The following is a 12,187-nucleotide window of genomic DNA, read 5'->3' on the forward strand; positions in this document are numbered from 1 at the left end:
TGTGTCTGACTTTACAGCCTCCAAGTCCTTTTCGCAGCATGTATTTCATATAAAAAGAGCAAAGTGGAAAAAAATAGAAATTCCATCATGTGGCAATGTGTTAACATCCACATATGTCCCAAGAAGGACGGGATCCTTTCATTTCCTGCCACTTCAGTTAATGAAGTAAGACACAACAGCAGGAGGTTGTCATCTTCCTTCTGGATTAGCCCTAGAGAGGATGTGACCCATGGTCTGGAGCCAGAAGTCACACAAACTGGGGAGGAAGTGAGGGCTGCACAGCTGCAGCCAGATTTACTGACCAAGAATGGCCTTTTCTTAATGCTCTTTATTCAGGAAGGAAAGTGGGACTACTGACAGCCCTCGTAGGTATTCACCTTTCCTTTGGCCTTGAGTGACACTGGGATTTGCAGACTTTCCAGACAGCTTCTGTCTCTCCTTCCTCAATTAACTCCTTTCCCCAGCCTGATCCATAATTACCCCTCTGCTTTCAAACCCAGAGCTGCTCTTCTGCCCAGCCACGGTGTGAGGGCAGAAGGGTGACATTTCCTGGTGGAGTCAGGCTCTGTGAGGTGCAGCATTTCACATTCACCCCAGCTCTGGGCAAGGCCTCCTGCGAGCAGGGAAGGAGCTGTCCCTGGTGGGATGAGAGCCTTCCTGCCAAATCTCAGTGCCCTGCCCCAAAAAGGCTGGCTCAAAGCTTCCCAGAAGAAAAAGGAAAATTGAATCTAGCTGCTCTGAGATTTAAACTTTTTTTTTTTGCCACAGAAGAGGAGGGGAAAGCTGAGAACTAAAGCCTAGAAAGGCAGGTGAGCAGCTCCTGTGGCCCTCCAGACAGGCAGCCCAGGAGCAGTGCCCACTGCCCTCTTCCAGCCTCACACCCTGGTCCTCCTGCAGCAGCATCACTGCTCTGAGGTGCTGCCCCGGCCCCAGAGGCAGTGGGGACACAGCCCTTGTGCCAGCCAGGTCGCTGGTGGCCCCTGGGACACACCTGCTCCCCATGCACAGGGGCCAGCCCTGCAGTAGGCGCCGCCGGTTTCATCCCCCAACATTTTAGGACAGGGAAAAAAAACCCCAGCATGTACACGCTTTGGCTTGTTCTCAGAAATTTCTGAATCATTTTTCCTAAAATTTCTCCCCCCCACTCCCCTTCAAAAATCCAAAGCAAGCTAGCTGCCTGGAAAAAACCACCACCTGACACGCAGTGGAAAACAGGGACATTTTCGGGAAGGCTTGAACAGTACCACCAGCCTTGACCACGGAAGAAACCAAATTCCCATTCCTTCCAGCACAGGACCACTAAGAGCAGCGGTTTCCCAGGCACACAGGGCTGGTGGGCCAGGGAAATAACACAAACACCCCATCCCCTGCTGCTGCAGCCGTGCCAGCCGGCGCAGCCGCTCAGCCCCGCCAGTTTTGGAGCCCTGAACCACTGACGATGCTTCACTGCAACACTTTATGCATCAGCAATCATTTATTTTTACAATTCTGGCTTTCAAGTGATGCTGTTACACAGGGAAAGGCTGAGGATTTCACCCCCAGCTCCACTGAATCTGGAGTGGCCACTGAAGAAGGAATACTGGGGAATAAACAGGACGTGCGAGCAGGGCTGGGTGCCCAGGAGGGCGGAGGTGTGACGGAGCAGAGAGGAGCTGAGAGCAGGAGGGGCAGGGCACAGGAGGGAGGAAGGCCAAGATATTGCAGCAAAGAGGGGTTTGGATATCCCAAATGAGGGTGACAAGAGCTAGGAAGCCTCATCCATGACACAAAGCAGATGAGGAGCAGGACACAGGCTCATTTCAACCCAAGACCCTTTAAGTGCTAATTTTTCTTAGGGAAGTTTGAATTAAAAATGGAGCAGGGAAATCTGCTAGATTCACAGGCATAAAACCACAGGATTTACTGTACAATCCCAAGGGCTTCACGGTCATTCTGTTTTCACCAGGCATTTCCAGACACTTGCATTCCCCCCAGGAGAAACACCAGGAACCCTGCACTCCAGGAGGGCTGGCAGCAAGGAGCACAGAGTGCCCTCACCTTGCTTTTGGCTACCAAGACCTGCAAATGATGCTGGAAAACCATCAAGAGCCATCTGCTTGGAACTCTTGCAAAGTTTTGGGCTGGAAGCGTTGCACCAACAGAGAGCAGCTGAGTCACTGAGCTCAAGTGGGATCTTCCTGCCATTCCTTCATTGCCTTCTCTACCCTGGGGCAATATCATCTTAGTTTGCTTTCTTTTCCCTTTTTTTCTCCTATGGAACTAATGCTTCCGAAAGTGAGTGCCTAAGAGCACTTACAAGAGCCAGGCTGCTGCTCCGAGATGATTCCCAGACATTATCTGCAGCACCCCCTGCTCAGCCAGCCCTAAATCATGGACATCCTGTTCCCCTGGTGGTGTAATTTGTGTGCTATATAAATCACCTGCCAGCCTGTCCATTCCCCTGGGCCAGCCCATGGCACCCACCTGGGATTTGAAGTCCCAAACCCTCTCTCTGCATTGTTCTGGTCTTGCAGTACCAGGACAAAGATTTCTCTCCTGGAGGCCCGGCTGCATCTTGCTCCTCCCTGCACACCCCTCCTGAAGGCTGCTCCAGATCCCCACCACAACCATGACCAGACCCTTTGGACTTGTTTGCCATCACCCCCTCCTGTCCCCTCAGTGCCAGGCCCTCTCCTGTACCAGCACATCCCTGCATGTCCCACCCTGGCACTGTCCCACACCTCTCCAGCACAGGGTGACACTCCAGGGCTTGGAGACAGCAACTGAAACACGAGAGGGGACTGTCCTGTCTTGTGTCCCCTGGAACACGAGAGGGGACTGTCCCTCAGGCTGCTCCCACCTAACCACGGTGGCTTTCCCGTGGAGTTGCTCCCGGATTTTCCCATCATCTCCACATGGCTCCAGCTGTCCCCTTTGGTGTCCCCCCGCTCAGCCCAGCTCCCCAGGTGAGCGCATGGCACTCTTTGCCACGGCTCCACCCCTGAGAGCTGACCTGCTCCTCGGCCTAATGGGTTTCCAAGCGGGTGGGGGAGAGGGAGGAGAGCGAGAGGCTGATGCTTCTCAGCCACTCAGCTCGGCCCAGAGCTAACGAGGCATCTCAAAATTAAAAAGTGAACTGCAATCCCCAGCAGGCCTGTCCTCCTTTTGGCATTAGGTGGAGTTCTCTTTCTCTTTTTCAAAAGAAAAAAAAAAAAAAAAAGAAAAGAGGGCTGGGGAGCCACAAGTTGTGTTTGGAGCTGTGGAAGCACCACATCCTGGGCAGGGTGGGAGTGCTGGGATAAGCCTGGGGGCTCTCTTAGAAAGACTGTGAGGGGCAAGAACTGCCTCAGCACGGCAGGTGGTTCATGGGAACAGGTCCTTCCATGTGCCTTCACACCCAAAGCATCCCAGCTGCTCCTGCTCTACAGGCAGGAGTGAATGGAGGAGACACCCCAGGACGGGGAGCTGGGACACTGTCCCCAAGGCTGAGAGGGGGGGGACAGGGCAGGGTGACTGCCACTGATGTGGGGACAGGATGGCAAGGAAGAAACAACTCCGCTGCAGGAGGAAACATGGGGAAAGCAGGCAGGAAAGAGCAGGGAAGGGAGGAAGGGAAGCCAGACTGGTTCATCACATTTGTGAGTTGCATTCCTCACGTGGGAATCTGTTTGGGAAGGACCTGGCTGTGCCTACACCTCCAGGGAGCCCAGCACTGGCTGCTGTGACCTTCCTGCCCCTGGTGCCTCACCCATGAGCCACAGAGAGCTGAAGGCTCTGGCTTTAGAGGCACAGCTCAGCCTGGTTCATGGGCAGCTGAGTGGCAGCTGCTTTGCCCCACTCCTCTCCATTTGGGCAGGCAGCTGCCTGTCCTGCCAGACCCCCTGGTCATCCTTGGCCAGCCCTGAGACAGCTCCATGACATCCCTTTAGGGCACAGGGCTCCCAGCAGGACCTGCCACCCTCCGCGGTGCCACCTTGGCCATTCCCAGCTCACCCTAACTGGTGTTCCCAGGATGGCAGCACAGGGGGTGGTGGGATCACCTCCCCCCACAGAGAGGGCTTACAGCCCCCCGCCCAGCTGGGAGGCACTGGAGGTGTGGCAGGACAGTCCAGGTGGAGCACAGGGCAGTCCTGGAGAACAGTCCAGTCCTCGGGATGCTGGAACTGGAGCTCAGTCCAGTCCCACACAGCCCTGGGGGACAGCAGGGCTGCACACACACAGGCCCCAGGGCTTTGCCCAAACTGTGCCTTTTCCACAGAATCACAGCACATCAGAGCAGGAGGGCACCCGCAAGGATCATCCAGTCCAACTCCTGACCCTGTCCAGGACACCCCAACAACCCCTGCCTGTGCCTGAGAGCATTGTACAAACACTCCTGGGGCTCTGGCAGCCCTGGGGACGTGGCCATTCCCTGGGGAGCCTGCTCCACATTCCAATCACCCTCTGGGGAAAGAACCTTTTCCTAATATCCAGCCCGAGCCTCCCCGGGCACAGCTTCATGCTGTTCCTGGGGTCCTGTGGCTGTGCCAGCTGCACACAATTTACTGGGGAGAACTTCAGCCTCCCCACAACGGGACTGGGAGCTACACAGGGTTAGACACCTCCTGGCATGATCCCACTGGATTTCACCCAGAAATGGGTTTGATCCAAAAGCCCAGAGAACTGGTGAGCTCTGGGTACAGCAGTGGTACAAGGAAGCTTCCACCCCTTTCCCCTGGCCTTGTAACACCAACAATCTCCAGCTTCCAGACCCTTGTGTCAGCCCAGCTGGAACTGCTGCAGGAATTTTGCCTGGATGAGCCTGTCCTGGGGAGGGAGCCAGGCATGCTGGTAGTTTGGGCATCCCTGCGCCAGGAGCACCAAGGTGCTCCCCACCAGGATCTTGCTCTCACGAGCAAAGGGAAGGACAAGAAAGGGTGAAGGGCAACAGTGAGGCAATTACAGGGAAGGGGGTTATGGTCATAATTCTATTTCGTTGCTTGAGTGAGGAGAAATGCAGCTTGCCCTTTGGGAATTCAGAGCAAAATCAAATGAAAAGCCAGGGCTGCCCAGCCCCATCCATCCTGCAGCCCGGGAGGACGCAGCGCCTGCTGAGCCCAGCCCCAGCACTGCACAGATCTGTAGGGTCAGCAGAGGAAGGCCTGGGCCCTGTCCTGGGTGCCCTGGGGCTGGAATCAGGGAACAAAACCTGCTAGCCCTTGGCTCCCTGTGCTCCGTGACTGCAGAGCCAGCTCTCCTCCTGCTGCACTGGATCACAGTCCTCGCCGTGCCTCTACACCCTGCTCCTCTTCCAGTTTTATGTCATCTCCACGGCTCTCCCCCTCATAAAATGTGACTGCACCAATTTCTGTGGTCAGGCCTGGCCAGGTAAAAGGGACATTTCGTGTTTGCTGGGCAGAGCCTTTGAATCAAAGCCAGCCTATCCCATGCTCAAAGGAGAGAGGGAAGATTTGGAGCCCCTGTTTGCCTGCAGGATGCTGCACCCAGAGTGTCTCCCCACTGCCCTGGGTGACCTCCCAGGTACCCCTGAGCACTATGGAGGGAAGGGCATCATCTCCCCCAGCCAGAGCCCTCCCTGAGCCCAGGGCCCAGCGGCACTTTGTGCTGCCTTGTGAAAGCCCCTCTTCCACCACGGGGTAGAACAAGGAGATGAGGGGGTGGAGATGGTGTTTGTGGGGTGGAAGGGACTCTGCTGAAAGGTACTGGGTGGTCAGAGCATGGGGCAGGTCTGGGTGAGGTGCAGGGAAACCAGAGGCTTCAAGGAGAGATGGGTTGGGTCGTGGGGAACAGCGATACGCTGGGTGCCTTCAAACCCTGCTGAAAGCAGTGAGGGTATTCCTTCACTCCCAGCTTCTAGGAACTATGGATCAGCCCTGTTGGGAGAAATCTGCTCCCTTGAGCTACCAAATAATTGTCCCTGGCCTCTCTTCCCCAGAGAGCACAGGCGTGAGCCTGTTTCCCATCAGTCCTGTGGAGAGGGACCCCTGATGTGTAGCTGTCCTCCTGTGGGCTGAGCATCCCCCAGCCCCTCACATCTCCTCTTCAGGAGGAAATAGCATTGCCCAGAAAAGACTTAAACCAGTCAAGCTTAGCAGGCTGAGTCCAGAAGCCCTCAAATCCCCCTCCCTGTGCTTTTCCAGTGCCTGCTCCTCTCCAAGAAATGGGCCTCAACTGGACCTGGGAACACTACAGTGCCCAAAGATTTTCCACATTTCATCTCCACCAGGCCCTTGTGGTTCTCCTGCTTGCTCACAGGACCCAAGGGAGGAATTGAAGATCCTCGACCCCAGAGAATATTTTCTGCCTCACTGTTGCTGAGGGAGCAGCTTTGCAGGCCAACCAACAGCCCCACCAGCAATCACCTCAACACTCTGCAGGGAAAAGAGCCAAAATATCTGGCACTGGGTCTGTGATGGAGGAAAGCTTGGAGCAGAGGAAAAGCTGAGTGTCTCTGTTATGGCAAAATATCCCCAGAAACATCATACCATGGACAGCGCAGCTGCCTGCAGACATGGGTGATGCTGGAAGGAGAGCAGCCAGCGAGAGAAGAAAAAGCAGGAGGGGTGACAGAAATGTGAGGGACAAGGCCGTAAGGACGTGAGGGCTGGGCCTGGAGATGTCTGAGGGGAGCACTGCCCACGGTGTGGGAGTGGCTGAGGGGCCAGCACAGGCACAGACATGGGCACGGCTCCTGCCCCTGCCCCTGCCCCTGCCCTGCCCCTGCCCCTGCCCCTGCCCCTGCCCCTGTCTCACCATACCTCCAAAGTCGGGCCTGAGGCGGACGTCATAGCCCTTGAGCAGTTTGTCCACAATCTCTTTCACCACAGAAATATTTCCAGTGGAGGGGCTGAAAGACAAAAGAAGAGAGTTCTCGTCATCCCGTGTGGCACCAGGGGTCCTGGCCAGCTACCTCAGCATCCTTCACACCCCAGGGCACCAGAACACCTCAGCCATGAGCAGAGCCTCTCTGTGCTCTCTCTCACTCGTGTCCTCTGTCCTTGGCACAGCTCCCAGCCCTCCACCTGCCCACAAGCCCCCCAGGGCCCCTGAGCCATCTCGGGAGGGATTCAGAAGCCTCAGCAGTGTTTTGGCTCATCTTCTGCAGCTCACCCTGACTCCAGGGCACTCCAAGCTCCGTTCTTGGTGTCCCTCTGGTGCAGGCATCCCAGGTGTCCTGCTGCTGCTGCACCCCTCAATGAGCACCCTGACCCACACACCCAGGGGACTTCCCTGTCCCTGCCCACAGAGGGGTGCACAGACACAGAGGCAGAAATTGTCCTTTCTGTGCTTGGGGCAGCTGCAGCTCTCCCTTGCAGGTCTCACTCCCCTTCCTCAGCCCAGCTGGGCTCTTGCTCCAGGTCTTACATCGCCCAGCACGGACTTGGCACGTCCCAAGGTCCCCACTACACTAGTGACCCCCAGCAGGCACCCTGCCCTGTCACACACCCCAGGGCAGCCTCTGCTTCCCACTGCACCCAGGGCTTTCTTCAGGTTATTGAAGCAAACAAGGAAGATATTGAAGAAAACAAGGCTCCTTCTTCTCCCACAGCCTTGATACACGGCTGATCTTTGCCATGTAAAAATTCAGTTTCTGTCACTCAGCATCACTGTGACTTCTTAGCAACGCAGATCAAGAGGCAGAGCCAGGGAAGGAGAGTCCATCTTCCCCTCGGTGTGCCACAGCAGCAATCCTTTCCCTCCCAGCCCTTTAACCTGCACACAGAGAGGGCAGATGTCCTCCCTAACGCCCATCCAGCCGTCACAGCAAGAAAGGAGCTCCTTCTGAAATCAGCCCAAGGGCCAAACCAAAACTGAAGGTGGGAAACCAGAAAGCAGGGGATGCTAAAAATACTGGACCTATTGAGTGCTGCGGGGTGTATCAGGTTTTGTGCCTGAATCCCCAGCCTCTGTGCCACCCTCGTCCCCTGCTTTGCATGAGAATAGAGACCCTGCCAGTGACAACTGCTGCTCTTTGCAGTCACCCACCCCAACAGCATGTCTCCCTGTCAACACCGCCTCCCACATCCATCCCAGTCAACCTGGAAAGCTGCACCACGGCGCTGCCTCTGCCTGCCAGCCCCGTGCCAGGGGCTGCCGCTGGCATGTCCCTGTGTCTGCACACAGACAGACAGGCAGACAGGAGTGCTCCTCTGGCTGCACAGAGCGGGTAGGGACTCCCTGCCTGTGCACACAGACACACAGACACAGAAGAGCACTGGGTGAGGCTGCAGAACGTGCACAGAGGTGTGTGCATGTGTGTGACCACATCCCAGCCAGGGCCTGGAGGTGGCTGGGAGTGAAGGTGGGGGCAGACCCCGCTCTGCTGGGGTGTGATGAGACACTGGGCTGTGGACACGATTTATGAGGAGCACAGAAGCAGCCATTTGTGGGTCTGGTGATCCAAACTCTCGCTAGGGCTGAGGGTGGAGGCACACAGGACCACCTGGGAGCCTGGGCAGCTCTCAGGGCTCTGGATGTGCAGGAATTTCTCAGCAGGATGGGGATGTGCAAATGTGAGGCAGCACCCAGCTCTGGTGCATGCACAGCCAACAAGCCCTTGTGCTGGCAGGGGAAGGGGTCTGAGCTCCCCTCCTGAGCATGCCCCTGAGAGGGGTACAGCTCTTCCTTGCAGGGCTTTAATCACTGTGAAAAGGCCAGAGGGGTGTGCACAGGTGGGCACTTTCACAACACTGTGTCCACGCTTGCAAGGTCCAATTGCACCTGTGGATTTCTCTGCAGGTGTGTGAGGTTTTGCAGCATGCAAAACACAGTCCTGTCACTGAGCATTGAGAGCATGCAGCAGCATTTGTTCATCTCTAGACAGCCATTCCTAGGTAAACAGACTACCATATTCATAATATGGCCACTGTGCATTTCTCAAGGGATTTGGACACCTCTTCCTGTGTTTCTACAGTGCATAAACTCAGGAATCAGCGTTTACCTCATTAATATAAGAAGGGAAATTGAGGTAGAGACAGTAAACAATGTGTCAGGGGCCCTGCAGAAAGGGGCAGAGTGGGAAGAGGGCCGTGGGGACTCTTTCCTCCTCACCAGCTACAAGGTGGCCTAGTGAGGGAATAAACCATCATGATTAAGGACAAGGTCTTTTGCCTCCCAGTGCTCCCTCTGATCCAAAAAGCCACGTCCCTCCCACTGAGGAGGCAAGTCGTGCATTTGCCCAGCTGTGGGCGAGCAGCTGCATGCCAGTGCTATTCCTGGCGAATGTGGGTCTGCATCCGCTCGGGGAGCACGCACAGCCAGCCTGTGATCTGAATTCCAGAGTGCTGTGCCCCTGATTCTGTGTCAGTGGCCATGTGCTCTGCATAGCCACGTAGCCTTGCAGCCAAACATCTCCATACCAGCACCCCGTGCTGCTGCCTGGGGTGTGTAGGAGTAGCTGGAGGCTTGTGCACATGGAGAGTGTTTTGTCTCCGAGCTGTGCACAGGCACACACGCAGACTACGGGTAAGAATCAGTGCTGGACAGACAAACACACATGCAAGGACACACGTCTGAGCAAAGGGGCTTGCTGTGGGCTTTGAATGTCACACATTTGCTTGGCCAGTGCCTCCCGAGCTGCCTGCGTGTGTGTCCCCACACAGCGGGACCACGCATGAATGGTGTGGGCAAGGTGGGCACGCGCCTGCGCCTGTGCGTGTTTATAGCCACGGGAGCACAAATGTGGGCACCCACAGCCCTGCAAGGACCTGTGCGTGTTTATAGCCACGGGAGCACAAATGTGGGCACCCACAGCCCTGCAAGGACCTGTGCGTGTTTATAGCCACGGGAGCACCAGTGTGGGCACCCACAGCCCTGCAAGGACCTGTGCGTGTTTATAGCCACGGGAGCACCAGTGTGGGCACCCACAGCCCTGCAAGGACCTGTGCGTGTTTATAGCCACGGGAGCACAAATGTGGGCACCCACAGCCCTGCAAGGACCTGTGCGTGTTTATAGCCACGGGAGCACCAGTGTGGGCACCCACAGCCCTGCAAGGACCTGTGTGTGTGCGTGTTTATAATGACAGGAACACAAATCTGGGCACCCACAGCCTCAAAAGGACCTGTGTGTGTGTGTGTGTGTGTTTATAACCATGGAAACACAAATCTGGGCACCCACAGCCCTGCAAGGACCTGTGTGTGTTTATAGTGATGGGAACACAAATCTGGGCACCCGCAGCCCCACAAGGACCTGTGTGTGTGTGTGTGTGTGTGTGTGTGTGTGTGTTTATAACCATGGGAGCACAAATCTGGGCACCCACAGCTCTGCACGGACTGCGTGTGTGCATGCTTATAGCGATGGGGACACAAACGTGGGCACCCCCAGCCCCACAAGGGCTGTGTCTGTGCGCCGGGAGCGCGCTGCTCCCCGGGCACGGCTCAGCAGGGAGATGCCACAGCTCCCGCCGCCAGCGCGCAGGGACAAACGCACCTGCCCGCAGGTGTGCGGAGGGAGGGAGGGAGGGAGGGAGGGCGAGCAGCAGCAGCAGCAGCGCTACCCCCTGCGCGAAAGCAGCGGATGAGCGAGCAAACAGGTGCGCTCCGCACACCTCGGCCAGGCTGGATGGGCGCCTGCAGCTCCGGAGCGCTGCGAGCGCTCCGGGCGCAGCCCGGGAGCAGCTGCAGCCGGAGCGGGCAGGGGAGGGCTGCCGGCTCTGCCCGGGGCCACGCAGGGCAGGTGAAGCTGCGCGCTGTAGCCGTGAGCGACACGCGGGCGGGCACGGCCGGCTGCGCACACGCAGGGCCGGATCCGGACGGATGGCACCCACAGAGGAGGTGTTGCACGCCATCGATCCGAGCGGAGGCACGGCCGCGGGCATCGCCCCCGGAGCTCCGCAGAGCCGCGGCCGTGGCACGGCGCAGCCCGCGCGGATGCCGGCGTGGCTGCGTGTGCGCGGCCGAGGCAGCCTGTGACGGGCGCCTAGCGCAGCTCCGGGGCTCCGGCGGCTCCTGCGGGCACCATGTTCCCCAGCAAACCCCTTCGTTTGGCCATTTTCCCCCGGGCTGGGCAGGGGGACGCGCACACACGCTCTGCGAGGTGGGCTCCGTCCGCAGAGTCTGCTCCACATCTCATGTACGAGCATCCCTCCTCCCCCCGGAGCGGCACGGGCTGGGGAATAACAATAGCAGAGGGCAGAGGAAGCGATCTGGGGAAAGAACCCCCTCCTCTTCCCCACATCCAGCTCGGGGGAGAAAAGCCCGAGCAAGACAAACAAGCCCCGTGCCAGCCCCCCTGTCCCCGCAGCTTGGGATCGCAATCCTTACCTTTGCGCACAGCAGGCGAGACAAAGAGCTGCTAAAGCAGAGACAATTCCACTCAATCTGTCTGCCTGAAATGTCCACATTTCCACAAAGACGAAGGATGAAAAAAAAATCTTTGGAGGGGAGGGGAAAGAAAGATGGATCTTCTGAAATCCCCCTCCAAAAAAAGGGGGGGAGGGAAAAAAGAAACCAACCCCCCCCCCAGTTAATGATTTCCTAGAGAAAAAGAATAATGACAAAAAACTAAAAAATGAGGGGGAAAAATACCCCCCCGCTCCTTCAGTGCCAGTCAAAGAATTCGTTTCTTCTTCCTTTCAGCATCCTCTCAACAAGAGACATCCTCTGGCAATGGAGAAAATCCCAAGAGAAAGAAAAATAAAATGCCCCAAAATGGGCTCAGCAAAATGTGAAATCGACTCTCACAGGTACGTGGCAGAAGAAGAAGGAAAAAATTAAAAAAAAAAAAAAAAAGGAAAAAGAAAAAAACCCCAACTCAGTGTCCCCTGAGCACTCCACTTGGATTATTTTTCCTCCTGCTCTTTTGCCATCCGGTTCTGCAGATGTTGCATGGCTCCTGCTACCCACCTTCAGAGAGGAGGAGGAGGAGGAGAAAGAGCGTGTGTGTGTGTGTGTGTGTGTGTGTGTGTGTGTGTGTGAGAGAGAGAGAGAGAGAGAGAGGGAGGACGTGTGAGTTTTCCAGCAATATGATTTTATTCTGGATTTTACCTATTTGCTCCCCCTTTCCTCTTTATTTTCCGAGGGGGGAAGGGGAAGCCACCCAGCCCCACTGTGCAGTTATTTTATTTTAGGGAAATCTCAGGCTCGTCACTTAGGATTTGGGGCTTTTGTGAAAAGGCTAAGAAGAAAAAAAAAATCAAAAAGGAAAAGCAAATGCAGCCCGGTGAATAAAAAAATACATATATGCATGTGTATAAAATAGATAAATCCC

At 56.3% G+C, this 12,187-nt stretch overlaps 1 protein-coding gene across 2 annotated transcripts in view; it reads right to left on the minus strand.

Annotated features, from left to right (window-relative positions):
• LOC119695155 (gamma-aminobutyric acid receptor subunit beta-4) overlaps positions 1-11,532 on the minus strand; it is a 76,417-nt gene extending 64,885 nt beyond the window's left edge. For both annotated transcript variants that reach the window (XM_038123097.1, XM_038123098.1), the window contains exons 1-2: positions 11,242-11,532; positions 6,738-6,826 (exon numbers count right to left, since the gene is read on the minus strand). In XM_038123097.1, coding sequence (XP_037979025.1) covers positions 6,738-6,826; positions 11,242-11,321 — 169 coding nt within the window. In that variant the 5' untranslated portion in view covers positions 11,322-11,532. The remainder of the gene's footprint in view (positions 1-6,737; positions 6,827-11,241) is intronic.
• Positions 11,533-12,187: the final 655 nt, after the last annotated feature.

The sequence above is a fragment of the Motacilla alba genome, chromosome 4A (genome assembly GCF_015832195.1).
Source record: "Motacilla alba alba isolate MOTALB_02 chromosome 4A, Motacilla_alba_V1.0_pri, whole genome shotgun sequence".
NCBI lineage: Eukaryota > Metazoa > Chordata > Aves > Passeriformes > Motacillidae > Motacilla > Motacilla alba.